Below are 15,409 nucleotides of genomic sequence, written 5' to 3'. Positions count from 1 at the left end.
TAACTAACAATTCAAATTCATCAACTCATCTGGCGCTACCCTGATTAGAAAAGATTGTTAAGTTTCCTTCTCTTTCAGAAAAAAAATTTCATGGCGCAATCATATGTTTATGCTTCACCCGCTGCAGTATTTTCTGCGTAAGACGTACGCAATAGCATCAGTTCCAAATTCACCTCGCGCGAGTGGTTCCGTACTTTCCAGGGTGGGTTGACTTCAAACTAGGGAGTGTTTTCCGTGTGGGTTTAATAAAGTAAGGTTTCATTTTTACTAGTTTTATTTTTATCTGTCTTCAGACCATCGCCCTTCCGAAGAAACAAGTGAGTACTTTAAAAGATGGACTGAAAATAATTGAATATGAGATAAAGCATCCGGGATAAAAGCTCGTGAATATTGGAGAATGCCTCGGGCTGTCCACTAGCACATGACAGTAGGGGTGGGGTAGAGTGAGCTACCTGATGAAAACAAGAGGTGGGATGAAGCTGAGGCTCAGGCGGGCATGCTGCTGACGATTAACGCAACATTATTCACACTTTACACATTGCCTAAATTATATGAAAAATATATTTATTAGATAGGAACATTACAAATAATTGACTATTTTTGGCCTATATGATCCATCTCACAACCAATCACTGCGCCGGTGAAAGCGGTTGTTTTAGGCATAACATGCACATTGCTCTTGTGAATACGTGTACCGGAAATGGCGTTTCATGGATTTTTATATCAGAGAGAAATCCATAATAGCAGGGTAAATGCCGAGTGGAGAGCAAACATTTTTTAGTGAGGTGGCGTGTTCCTTTAGGATATTTGAAAGAAATATTATTTGAATCAACAATATGACCTAAGTGTCTCGATAAAGTACTAGTATTCCTGTAATTGGCTAAAATCTTGTTTGAATCCTTTAATGAATATCATAATTACGCGCCAAAATCCTGCATTTCCTGGGACATAGGCAACCTAGCCAAACATTCCCGCATCGATCGTTTTCCCATATTCATCATTTTTTTCGTCGATCCCCCTGAAAAACGATAGATCGAGGTTCCACTGTAGATCACGTTTAGCAGTTGAGGTTACTGATATCATATCCTACCAGAAGAATCCTATCCTAAATCATGACATCTTATTTACAGTGTGATATGTGAGTATGCATACAAGTAAGCAAATGCATGCACAATCCTACTTTCATAACATATAAAATTGTTTCAGGCTTAATTTTGTGGAATATTGCTATATCCATGATTAAAATAAAAATGGTAATTTCCACACTATTTAATTTAACACTCAACGACCGACCATGGTATCAATACTTTGCGTCCTTGTGGCCTTGAAAATGACACTTAGTGTCAAAACCATGGTCGGTCGTTAAGTGTAAAATTAAATAGTGTGGAAAATACCATTTGTGTTTTAATCATGGGTTACTTTCATAAACCAGTATCTAAAGTTAGCCATTTTGCTCCCTGAAAACCTTTCATTTTTTGTAAACACAGGTATGATTTGCACTGATGATAGTGAAAAGAAACTGGTAGAATATTCCCAACAGGAATGCAACAGATAGTAGATAAAAGCTATGAATGATAGATGGATCATAAATTAATGCATATTGTGTAAAATGGGATGACAGAAATTGATGAAAACCACCTACCTCTATAATGTAAGGCATATACCAACGACGCCAATTGTATGACGGCCAAAATGCCATTCTGAGCTTTTTCAAATGAGTTTAAATTGTGCTTTGAAGTTAAGGATGGATCTTTAACTTCCAAGAGAACAGGTATTTCTTAATTTAAATCAAAAATGAATGATTTCCACAAGCTACAATTAATGGATTCTGATTTCTGTGAAGAAGGAAATTATCCCATTTCTGAAAAACTAGATAACCACAAATATAATTGTCAACACACAAAACCTTTGGATGCAGACGGCCCAGGAAAGGATGCATTCCATAAGACATTCACAAGGTCTCGACAAAATGAATAATAATCAAACATCAGGCATGCTTAGAGTTGTGCTCAGGGGGAGGATCACTTAATAATTAACACAGTCTCAATGCCAAAGGTAGCAAATAAGGTTACGAAAGTTCACAACATGCTTGCCACACTATTCTTCCATCCAAGGAGGGTTTTAATACAATAGGTCAGGTTTTGTGTTGACAATGAGTAAACATACATATTAATTATATCCTCCTATCCTCGAATGGAATTTCGAGTGGGATCACATACCAATTAACACAACATCATTTCCCAACAAACACGTTGTGTTAAAACAATCCTTGGATGAAATTGGGAGTGGTATCAATGATGTAGACTTTCTTTTTCCCTTTCAGTGCTTCCACAAAGTACATCTGGAAACCTTGAAATGCGATGGTTTGAAATAGGTTACAGTAGAGTTCACCCCAAACTAAGCCCGTGGTGTCTGAAAAAAACACGTCCTTGGGAGTGGGGCCAGTTCCGATCCCTGGGCCACCTTATAGCACAAGGATTTTTTCTGGGAGTGCACATAGGCTTCAGCCAGGATTTGACAGCAGCCAATCACACACTACACCCACCATGCTCAGCACATGCACTCCTCAGTCCTCCCTAATGAGTGTCACTACTCATGCTCTCGCATAACATCATTTCCCACCGTTTCACCAGAAGTGTTTCTATCACTTTGAGGCAGTGCCTATCACATTAACACCTTTATTTTTATACGCACCATTTTTCATTTTTTTCAGGAGATATTTGCAGGAGGCTACCAATGTTTATCTGGATTATCTGAATCACAGGGAAGGAAGGGCGAAGAGAGACACCATGTCCGCATTAGCTTTCTTTTAACTTCCCATCTGACTGACAGAGCCCTGTACTTGATGGACTCCACTTAGTACTTTAAGGGAGCAATAATGGCCACAAAAAGTACAAACATAATCAGAGAATTTTTTTCCATAGCTATAAGTGGTCTGAAGTTTTTCAGCATTGGCAAGAAAAGCCATGTTTATAATAGAAGATGACAGTATGTTTTCAAGCTACCCACAATAAGGCCCTCCCACCAAAATCACATTCTGACATTGGTAGCCTCCATTGCCTTGTGTGCTGATTGCAAATAGGCGGGCCACTTCATCAGCCTGGTGTACTCCAAAATTTGCTGCCATGACTGGAGCGAAACTACGATACACATCAGGCACTGAGGCACCAATTCCTGTCTCCCAGGTGTATAGTGAGATCGCCAGGGAACATTGAATTAGTTCAGTGTTATTTCCTAGACTGAGAAAAAAATGAAAGGAAAGTACTGTGATCTCCACAAACTGTTCGCAATAGGAGACAAAACAAAAAAAACAGTGACCCAAAAATTTATTAAACGACAACCCACACTTAGTGATACATATTATAACAAAGGCTTGCCAGCTTCTAACTTCAAATATAACACTATTTTCTCAACCCCCAGTTTGCAGATTAAGATTTCAAGCCCAGCACTATCAGTCGTTTTTTGTACGAAGACAAAACCATAAAAAAATCTCAGCTGAAAATTGAATTTAAAGAAAATAATTATTTATCATTCCATCTCCACCCCATTCCCCATCCCCTATCCCTCCCCATGGGTTGGAAACAAATGTGCTTTTGCCAAAATAGCCACGGTGTGACCATGGAACAACTGCAGCAAATTCCATATTTGCTTCATCAAATACAATGTCAACGATCGGCAAGCACAGACTCTGCCATCCTGAGGTTGATTTGGCACATGGCGACAATAAGGCAGACAAATTTCCGAGAGTGTCCAGTCCTTCTCATAGAAGTCCAGCCCACAACTGAACCACAGACTTATGGTGTCACACACTCAGGGTAGGGGGGCTGGTTTCACTGAGCAACCTCAATTTCATTGGCGAGCATCCAATTACTTCATTAGGAATTGAATCCAGGGCTCTCCAATCAGTAGCCCAACCCTTTCTTATTGAATAGATAAAATTGAAATTTTCACACTTTTAGAATCAATTTCAAGCTGCATATAATTATAAATGCCATAAATTTCCATGCGATGGTCAACTAATATTTAGAGTAACAGATCATACTGCTTCAAAGGAGCTTGCAAGGGAGGTTCTGCTCTATCCTTCACCAAAAAAAACTCACGTCTATCATTCTGCAAATTTTTGTTTCAAAGTCAGTGGAGTTGTCGATGACGTCAAAGTACGGATGGCCCACCCACGACTCTGCTGCCTTGTTGTCCAGCTCCTGCGCCAACACCACGCCTTCACTGCGACACGCATGGTCCTGCAATTCCATGGACAAATTATAAGAGGCCACAAATAGTAATGTTAGCATGTAACAAAAGAAAGTTAAGTTTCAAACCCTTCAACAGTAATCTCTGTGTCTAGCACTTGGTAACATTCAACTGATGCTCATTAGAAGGGCAACCCATCAAGAAATTAAGGAAATGACATATCCATGAAAAATTTCCAAGAATGCTCCAGCTCTGATTGTCAATGGTTGATAATAAAAAATGGGCCACAATGCTTCATCGAAATTGAGTTTGAAATTAAGAATTTTCATGTTAGTTCTAGTAGTGATGCTTTTTCAATACAATTAGAATGCAAATAATCAGTGGAACCATATATTTCAGATCCTCTCATCATAAGTAATGGGAAGTAGGGATGGGCAAAAATAATCTGTTTTATATATAACCGGTTTTTTTATTAGGTTAAACAATTAAAAACTGGTTATTTTTTTACACCGGTTAACCTGAGTATTAGGTTATTTTTTGGCATAACCGAAAAATAACCTGAGAAAAATTATCTGGCTCCTGATTCCCACACTCTCTTGGGAACCTTTGGAACTTCCAGCACTATTTGCCACTGCCACACGGCCCACTGGCTGAGGTTTTCCTGCGCCTCTACAGGCCACGGAGCACATTACAACCGGTTATTCTGATATTTAACCGAAAAACCTTGTGGCCGGTTATAACCGAAGGAACGAGTACTCACTGGCATAACCGATGGCAAGCGGGAGAGAAATAACCGGATGAGTGAATACTCGGCGGGGAAACCTATCGCTGTGGAAAGGTTCTTTTCAATGGGTCTCAAGTTGAAATGGAACAAGTACTCGGTTATTTTTCAGTTATGTCGGTTATATTTAAACAACCAGCAGAAATGACCTGAATATAACCGGTTTTTTTCATCCGGTTTTAATACTCAAGTACTCTACTCACTCAAAATAACCGGTTAACCTAACACCAGTTTTTTTTCTCATAACCGCCCATCCCTAATAGAAAGCAAAAAAACAAATAAATCTCGACTGCAGATGAACAGTACAAAATGGAAAAGAATGAGGCACTTTATGCACTACATACCAGGAGATTGACTGTAAAATAACAAACAGCAATATTTTTAGCGTAGAAAGTGTCTCCATACCATCTCCTGTAGCTTCTCTCTCAATAAACTTTGGGTACCACAAGCACACACATGCTCTGACAACCCACCTAAAGGTCCATAGCCACCATGCCTTGCTGGCCACTGCCTGCCTGTTCCACCCATTAAAAAGAGAGACAAAGTCCATGAACTACATCCATGGTGCACTAGACTAATCAAACCCCAAAGAGTAAAGGTGAAAGATTTCCATGGGGAGGATAGATATTGTTGTAGGTTTTTGCCAGAAGATTGAGCATATTTTTAAATGAGATTTTTTTTTTCCACAATGTGAGAAAAGCCACATGGTTTACAAATAAGTGGATAGAAGTGAGACTGTGGGAGGCCATGAAATCCCATGAGTAAACGAAATGTTATGTACATGAGATACTTGTTAATGTGGCTGCGTAGGTTTCCGTGGTGTTGAGGTTCCAAAATCTCCATTCTTCTGGTGCTACCGCATCTGGTTTTTTCTTGGTGACAACAGTTTCACTAGTACTGCTGCCAGCGTCTTCAGAAGAAAGACCTGAAGACGCTGGTAGCTGTGCTAGCAAAACTGTTGTCACCAAGAAACAACCAGATGCGGTAGCACCGGAAGAATGAAGATTTTGGATACTTGTTGATATTTTCTGCATTGACACAACAGCGGTTGAATGGAAGATGCCTCACTCCACAAAACCCTCCATATTTGACTCAGTTCACAATCCAGCTACTCATTCTCTTCTTCCACCTTTGTGCGGATGCATGGTGCATATATTGAAAAAGGCATTATCCTTGTAGCTGTGCCCCCCCTCAAGCCAATCACTCCTCTAAAATCATTCATGTACTTAATTCTTGCCTAAATCCTTTGCTTGTCAACCAAGAAGTTATATTGAGCAGATTGGGTTGGACCCTGCACCCACCATGCTTAAGAATTAATAAGGACAGTAGCTTTTAGATAGCACTACCATTTAAAACGTTGACTGCCGTGCCGTGATCATAAAGACCAGCAATGAAACTTCACGCCTTTTAAGTGGTAATTATGGCAGAATTATCTCAAATGGAAGTGAAATTCATTTTAGATTCATTATAATAATATCCCTACATGACATGAATCAATAATACCTGTCGGATGAAAAAACACTGATGGCATCAAAGGAATTATGAACTAAAACACCATGGCAGTCATTGTGTTACCGCTCTACAGCCTGATTTCAAAACCAAATGGGAAAACAATCAACAGGTTGAGAGAAAAAGTAAATAAATCGTGACTTGTACAACGTACATCTCATTTTGTGACAAAAATTTGGAATTTGTATGTCAGTTCAGCCACAAGTCCATGGATAGGCAGCCATCATCCTCAAATAATGGAGGGAGTTCTATGGTAATTAGCATGTTCACTTGCTCACTCATACTTCAGTGCTGTAGAAGTCCTCAGCCCCATTGGCAGCCGACACCATGTGGATGATCTGGTTGTAGCGAGTGTCACGCAGCTCAACAGGGTTCCAGCCATTCAGCGACATCATGCTCTCCCACTTGTCCCTTGAGATGACTGAGGGACAAGCAAAAGAGAAAGTCACAAACACAGAAGAAATGACAACTTCAAAGTTAGAACATTTCTTTAAAATGGAGAGCAACCCTCAACTCATTTTTTCTTCTCTTCTACTTGTTCCAAAAAAAATTTCAGGAGCAGAATTAAATTATTTAAATGCTATACGTACTAAATGAATTATTTGACAGCTAAAAAGAAGGCAGGCTTGTATACAGCATATCATATGCAACATCCTTCTATTTACTAGTTTGGATTTCCAATACAGGAAATGTTTTCTATTCCAAATATTGGTTGTTTAACTACCACACTTCTTTATATTGTTTCAGTTATCTGTGCTTCACGATTATTATCGATTCTTATCATACAAGCACTCATCACCGTAAGTAGTCTAACTATAATTGAGTATTTACAAACTATGCAAGAGGGCATGGAGGAAGAATGTGACCCCAATCATTAACAGTAATTTTGATGATATAAAATGAATTACCAGAAAAATATGTATTTCAATAATTGATCACTCTTCTATCATAGTTCTTGTGAATGCAGTTTACTTCACAAGAATGAGAACCTTAAATGATACAATATAGAAAATGTAAGCAAGGTATCAGCAATTAAATCTGTGGTATTGGACCCTGGAATTGAGGCATTGGTAACAGAAAAATTGGCCCAAGTCTTAATAATTTTTTACCGATTAGTAGTGACTACTGAAGTCATGCATTCCCAGCCAGGGCTGAACAACATCCTGAAATTGCATGCTCTAGGGAGTTTATTATTGCTTTTTTTCTAGCAGAGCTCGTGCATTTAATACTCACAGGCAGAGGCGTCCATGGCTCCACGGTCACAAATGATGAGGCAGTCCCGGGGACAGGAGTCGCCAAGGGCAAAAAAGGTATTCTCTATCTGGATCATTGTCTTCAGGAGGTTCTCTTGGAATTTGAAAGCTGGGGAAGACAAATGCACAGCACATATAGGCATTAAACCATTGGCCTATCTTACACGTGAAGAACAAATCATAATTCAAATGGGAACAGAAACATTTACAATTTTAATTTAACTGTTAGTTTTCAATCACAAAGTATGAAACATAAACTTAAGGTTATATTCATTTGCATGTGACACAATTAAAAAGAGATTTCATCATATATTAAGAATGGAATAAACACTGAGATACGAAAAATATTATTAATTTGATAGAGAAAATATGTTAATGCAGCAAGAAACCATGAAATCACAAAATAGACGATGTTACAGAACAGCATATTTTCAAACATCCATTATAAGACAACAGAGAAAGATATTTATAATACATTTCATCAGTTCATGGTGCAAGGGATAATACAATTGGCAAAACTGGGAAAAAGCAAAGACATATATAATTACTGAAAACCTTAAAATCATCATTAAGTACAAGCATTATGCACTGAATTAATATTTCCTCAAAAAAGCTACATGTGATAAGGTACTCCACTGATACTCAAATATATAAATGAAGGGGCCTCAGTGACACATAGGTGAGATAGCTAGATTGCGACCGACAGTACACTGCCAAGCAGATGAAAGAGGAAAATTTGAATGTGAGAACATAAATACAGGAGTCAACATACCAACATTACAAGAGAGCATACAATACAGACTGTCCAAAAAGAAGTGCAATAGCTATTCCTCATTCTGGAGAAACAACTAAGACCTACAAATCTAATGGAAATGGACTATAATGGAGGAGTTTTTTTTGTGGAAAACATCAAAAAACACATTAAGATATTTATGCCTCTTTCTTACTTAAGAATCAACAGGCTAATAAAAATCATTATTTCAATATCAGTGAAAAATGATGGTGATCAATTTTTAATGCACAAAAATTCTTCCTTACTTAAAAATAATGTTTTTGGACGTAATACTAGGCCCAATTAGAGTGATTGGGCATTTGCACTGTATTTGCACTGTATTGGCAATTTTTTCCTCAAAACAGCAATAACTTGCACTACAGTTATCGGCTATTTTTATTTCAAAATTAAATACATCTAGATACAGAGCTGCTGAGGAATAATTACATACTTGTATCCTTAAGTCATTCACATTTAACAGGAGAGGATTGAGAGGAAAATGTCAAAACCCTTAGAAACAATACCACACGAAAATGATGCCCATGAATGTGGACAAGTATTTTTATCTCAGAAGTATATTCTTGATGCAGCTGAGACCCAAATAAGTATTGTCAGAGAATTTCAATTGAATTTTTAAAAAGTGACTACCTCAACTCTTGATAATTTTTATCCAATGCCTATAAAGGTTATGTACTTGGGTAACGATAAGTTCAAGGGTTTCCAAGACTGAATCTTTATTGAAAAATATGAACTAACTGCACTTATTGACAGCAGCATGATAAGAGAAATAAATATTAAGAAATTAAAATAAACTCACACGTTCTACAGAATAATTTCTCAGAAATGCCTAACATTTTGCGACCCAAGCTGTCTTCACCATGAAAGTTTCTTTTATGTTGTGCAGTCATGAACCACAAATGCTTAGACATTGAATTACTATGCGAAAATGGTTCATTAAGTCTTGGTTTAATACCTGCTAAACCATACGTATATCAGTACACACAGTTTTGACAGAACTAAAAGAGTAAGTATGTAGATATGATTATTTAAAGTTGTATGCTGTGTCTTTATCATTAATTGGTGTATGCAACCACATTGCTTTAGCTTATTTCTTGAAGCACCTGTTTTGCTTATCAAAAGTGACTTGACTTTGGGTGTACTAGCAAAGAGACCACCACTGCCAAGCAGCGACAGCAAACATACTTCCCTGATACCAACAACATGTTTTATCATCATGCTGCATCAAACTATATTCAGCAATAGCACTGGGAAAGACGTCACATTTATGAAACATACATGAAAGTGAAGTTTGTCCTTTGTTCAAATGTAGTATGCATACCTCTTTGGAATCTCTTAGGATGAAAATGTTCAGATTATCCTCTTACCATTTTTAATTTCTGTGTACAAGAGTGCCTAGAGGTGTTTGGTGGCCACAAGCATTCACGTCCTTACCCAGTCTTCAACCCTCTAGCAAACTGGGGAAACGTACATTTATGTGCAAACGGACAACTGCAGCAATAAGATTACTTGTAGCATGTTCAGCTCATCTCCCTTGTTACCAGCTCAACCAGTCCCCATTTCTCATCTAAAAGACTCACACTCTAGTCCATCTTGAAAGGAAAAATAGGCAACCAATCCGTTCTAACCCAAACTAGTCCCTCTCTCTACATAAATATAAAAGGGCTACACTACATCACTGTGAGATACGACCTTACCTCCAATAATCTTTAAAGCAATCTGATACAGGGTTCATACCAGTCAGGGAAATAAAAATAATGACTGGAAGTCAGGGAAATTGAATTATGGTCAGGAAAAAATCCAGAGGCACAGAAGAAGACAAAAATCTTGGCAAAGAGCATTGTAGTGTTTGAGTAGCGAGGTGGGTAATTTTGTTGCCATACTGGCTGGGTACTCCTGTTTAGGGCCCACTTGGTGCTACTTTGAATACACACATGAATTCGTTTCTCCCATGCACAATACAAGCTTTGATAAATGGTATACGGGACTTAGTAGTCAAATTACTCCCACATGCACCTTTTTTTCTTATATTTTCTTTGTAAAGGGCTGGTGTCATAACACCCTCGCCACATGCCTGCTGAGGCTTGCATGGCAGTATGTTAACTTTTCCGTAAATCTGTATGGTATGGTATTTGAGGGGGTAACCAACAGCTGAGGTTGTGTGTGCCATGAGGGAAGGATAGAAAGAAATTCGGCACCAGCATTAGCCTGCTTTTAGCAAAAGGGGGCCACATGCTATTCCATCATTCCATCCGATAAACAGAGTGCAGCTCTTGAAGTGCCCTCCACAAAGCACTTAAGCAGGGATTGGGTAGTCTATGAAAAATCTCAGACACTGCCAGGATTTCAACCCAAACTGATTGGGTGGGAAGGCAATACCCTAGTCACCATAAATCCCCTGAAATCCTTATAAATGACAGCTTTGCCATTTATATAGTCAAGGAAATTTGTAAAATCTGGACTGGAAATCAGGGAAAAGTCATGGAAATAGGATAAGGAAAGTTAGAATGAGCCCTGGTATAGTCTCACATGAAATGGTTAATAATTAGTGGATTTTGTTAGAGCTTCATATTGAATGAAACAAAATATTACAAAAAACTTAGTGTACTACTTATTTCACATATCTAAGCAAACTAAAAATATTGGATTGAGTGACTGTAAGTTTCATAAATCAGCCCCATAATTGCCAGGGCTCTGCAAACTGTGCCTCTACTGAAGGGTTGAAGAGAAAGGTCTTCCTCATCTGCTCTGCCCATCATTGGATATAGGGTCTTACATATGCACTATGAGTGTAAAGACTTGTGCTCTAGCTGCTGCAGCTGAAGGACGTGCTGAGAATATGCCCCACGTATCCTCATACAGGGTCTTCAGTTCTCTTATAAATTGTTCAAGTCATTTTCAAAGCAATCATTTATGGAGCAAACTATCCCATCATAGTTTTTCCACATTCCTCTCCATTTATATTTTTCAATACATGCAAAGGTTTTCTAGAAGGTGTTGAGTTTTCTTAGGCAGGCCACTGACTACAGATCGCTGCAATGTGGAATGCTCATTTTAAACAGTCTGCTAACCTGTGCCACTCCACGCATCCATTCAGCGATTCAGAGTACTCTTCCGGAAGGATTGCCTATATCTTCAAATCTATTCACCTTACTTCAACTCAGTTCAAATTTTAATCCATTGCATACTACCCTACCACATTCTCCATCACCGTTTTAACAAGTACACAGTAGCCTTGGCACTGATGATGAGCATTATCTTAGAGATAGGAAACAGTCAACTCGTATGGCGAGAACTTCCACAGCTCACTCCACCACCTGAAGGTGTACACCCATGTAGTTGACTGAGTTATTCATTAGTAAGCAGAACTTCAGGGACAAACACTGAGTCATGGCCATTAGCCAAGGCAACAATGCACTCTTTTCAAAAGACTGATATATATTGATCAACCTCGAGGTTCAAAAGATACCACTCAAATATCCTAAAAAGAGATGGTAATGTTTTGCATAATAAATACTCAAATAACTATCTACCCATACAAATGGGAGATAAAAAATAAAGAGAGATAACAAAGATGGCATATATTTTGCTTTTGCTCACTAAGACTTCTATTTCTCCAGCTTAATTTCAGATGTAACTCAAGATTCACCTAAGATATGACTCCCATTGTGCTGCTATTAGGGTCCAGTGTGAATTTAAGTTGCAAGTGTGGTAACTCTAAGAAGGATGATTGATGTAACAATTAGGTCTTAAGTGTACAAGCACAAGGAAACTTTACTTGAATATATATTTTGTTTATACTTCAGCAACAACCACAACCTATTTATGCACTGAACAGAATACAATACGAAGTAAATTATGTATTTCACTGTGATTCAAAGCAAGTAGTTTGTCTAGATTAATGTACTGATGGTGGTGCTTAGTTTTGCCTAATGACATGGACGCATTTCATATCTATAAAATTACAAACCAAGAGAAAGTGACTATGAAAAAGACAACGCTAACAGCTACACCAGAGAGTCTATGTTCGTCAATGTTTGACATTCAATGACAGAAAATAAAACATTGCAACTTTGAACAACAATTTATGATGATGAATTAAGTCCCTTTTCCTTCTCATTTAATTTGATAATCAACTCATATAACGGAATTATTCCACGGAAGAAAGACCTACCTCTAAGAATAACTGAATCGCTTACATCACTGGGACATTAGCATAGGCATGCAAACAAATTCATTCATGGAAAATGTACTCATTGACAATAAAAATACTGATCAGAAAGAAAACCCAATGAAAACTTTGACTTGGTCATTCCAGATAAAATCAAATGTTTATCACAATCAAATTCATAGAATTAAGAAACCAAAGAGTTTTCACATGAGAAGGAGCCCTCGATTCCATACCAACAAGCACTGACATCCATCCATCAACCAAATTCCACTTTCTTCAAGAGAGAATTCAATTTCACTGCTCACTGAATAATAACAGAAATTAGAAGAGAGCTACCTCAATATGATTCATAATCTATACTATATTATGAGCTGCACCTGATACCTCTGTAGTGCATCAATATGAAACAAGCACAAAGCAGCCAGCTGCAGCCTAGCAAGAGCTCACACATTAAAAGTGGATGGAACACACCTAAAGAGGCAACCCTTCCCATCAGCCTCTCCTCTACGCCTGCCTCTTTACCACTCAAACTGTCAATCACTCTCAAGCAAGGATGCCTCCCTAATTCAATGATATTCCATTCTCCTAATAAAATGAGCTTGATTTTCAATGCTCCCCAACCCACCCATTCCCTGTCCATTGTCTCTCACATGTGTAAAAGAGAAGAGTGTTGCCCCCGGATGGCCTTTCCATTCTAGCGAAAAGTCAACCACACTATACAGTGTTGTACCTCTGCAACTAATCCATCAGCTGCAAACAAGTGAACTATAATGCAAGGGAAATTTATTCCTACATTATTTCAATACCACCAACAATTCATAGGAACATTGAAAATTTATATTGCATGAAATGTGGTTTCTCCATGAAATTTATGGAAAAACATATTGTAAAAAAGGTATATACGCTTTTTGCCACTTGAAAAACAGTGTCTTCTTTGAATGATAATTTTTCAATAACTTGCCAATGAATAGATATGGGAGTGAAAAAATTAAATATTGGACAATCATATGTGCTTATCTCAAATCAAAATAATTACTGTAGAAGAAAACACGGCAATTTTCTGTTCCGTGCTATTGGAACTGTACACAATCACAATCCTTAACATACGGTACGGTATTTGGAGGAGGCGACCGACAGCTGAGGTCATTTGCGCCATGAGGGAAGGGTGTGGAAGGAAGGGTGAAGAGAAACCCGGCATCGGCGTTAGCCTGCTCTTAACGAAAGGCGCTAAGGGGACCACGGCTTAACGTCCCATCTGACGGACGGAGTGTTGTGCTTGAAATGTCCTCCACACAACATTCAAGCAGGGATCGGACAGTCTCTGAAAATTCTCTGCCGCTGCCGGGATTTGAACCCGGGCCCACCGGGTGGGAAGCCAACACTCTAGCCAACACACCAACCCAATCCCCCCTTAACATGCTCCTAAGCAACATTTCCTAGAAATCATAAAATTTCCCATTTTCCCCAAAGATCATCCGCACACAAGGAGGTAATAATGCTTGCTAACTGAGGCTATGTGCCTTCCCGGGAAGATAGGAGAAGGGAACTGGGAGAGTAGGTGATAAGGGACAGTGGCGTAACTATGGGGGAGGATGAGGAGGATAAATTCCCCCCAAAGCCTCAGAGAATTTTATAGTATACAAATGTTTTCCCTTTTGTGATGACTTCCTGCAGAATTACGAGTGAAACCAAAATTTTAAGTGACAAAATGATGTAAAATATATTTCCAGGCATGTACTTTTTCATAAATTTTCCTGGACCCCCTGGACCGTTGCCTGGTGTATGTTGCCCCCTAACACTCCAAAGCATATTCCTAGTTACACCACTGATAAGGGAGACATGTTGAACACACTACAAGTACATTCCCTGCAGCTGAAGGGCTAAGAAAACAACCGACAAACTTAATTTCAAACAAGACACCTTCATATTATAATTTGGGAATCTCTACAATTGTAAACACCATATGATAAAATACGAGACCAGTGAGCACCACGTCCTTTCCTCCTGCAGGAGCACAACTCTCCTTAACAGCTGCCCCTTACATGGCCTGCAACCAGCATTATTTCATGCATACCCTTACCCATAACATTTACTCAAATAAAATCAAAATGTTACAGCTCAAGGCACCAAATTATGTCACTTTTAGATGGACAATTAATTAATATTTACAACTTAATTTCATTTATGTATTTAATTGTTCAAAACCAGCCAACTCTGGCCTAAAAGATGAAAATTTTTAAGTAAAAGCATGCAATGTTAACTAAAATAATACAATATAAAAAACATGGGTTGAAAATCTTATCAAAATACGAAACATATAAATAATTATGCATACATCATTTTATTGCAACAAAATGAGAAAAAAATTAGTGATTCAATTAGGGGGGCAGCTAGGAAGATGGGTGATCTGAGGGGAGTGAAGGAAACACAGATGAGTTGAACAGAGTCTGGAGAAAAGGATATGCCAGAGGACAGAAAAATTTTGTGAATTCGTTTGAGCTTACATACACACATACTGCACACAAAGTTGCAGTATAGTGATCTACAGCTTTGTTTTTTTTTTCATTTTGATAAGTTTCAGAAATTTTCACTAGTTATAAAATATTGATGACTGTGGAAAGTTTCAAAAAGAAATGGTGTGTGGGGGGAGGAGGGAGGTTTCCTGTGTGCAATCAAAAAGGACGAGAGTGAAGTGGAAATATCAATTTTAATGA

The 15,409-nt window shown here is 38.3% G+C and overlaps 1 protein-coding gene across 2 annotated transcripts in view; it reads right to left on the bottom strand.

Annotated features, from left to right (window-relative positions):
• The window catches only part of LOC124158840 (TRPL translocation defect protein 14), an 85,793-nt gene that overhangs the window by 20,876 nt on the left and 49,508 nt on the right, over window positions 1-15,409 (bottom strand). For both annotated transcript variants that reach the window (XM_046534204.1, XM_046534205.1), the window contains 3 exons: window positions 7,715-7,843; window positions 6,766-6,902; window positions 4,101-4,241 (listed from right to left, as the gene is read on the bottom strand). In XM_046534204.1, the coding sequence (XP_046390160.1) occupies window positions 4,101-4,241; window positions 6,766-6,902; window positions 7,715-7,843 (407 nt within the window). The remainder of the gene's footprint in view (window positions 1-4,100; window positions 4,242-6,765; window positions 6,903-7,714; window positions 7,844-15,409) is intronic.

Source organism: Ischnura elegans, chromosome 5, assembly GCF_921293095.1.
Source record: "Ischnura elegans chromosome 5, ioIscEleg1.1, whole genome shotgun sequence".
Classification (NCBI taxonomy): Eukaryota; Metazoa; Arthropoda; class Insecta; order Odonata; family Coenagrionidae; genus Ischnura; species Ischnura elegans.
Note: the sequence above shows the minus strand (reverse complement) of the source record. Positions and strands in the feature narration are given on the sequence as shown.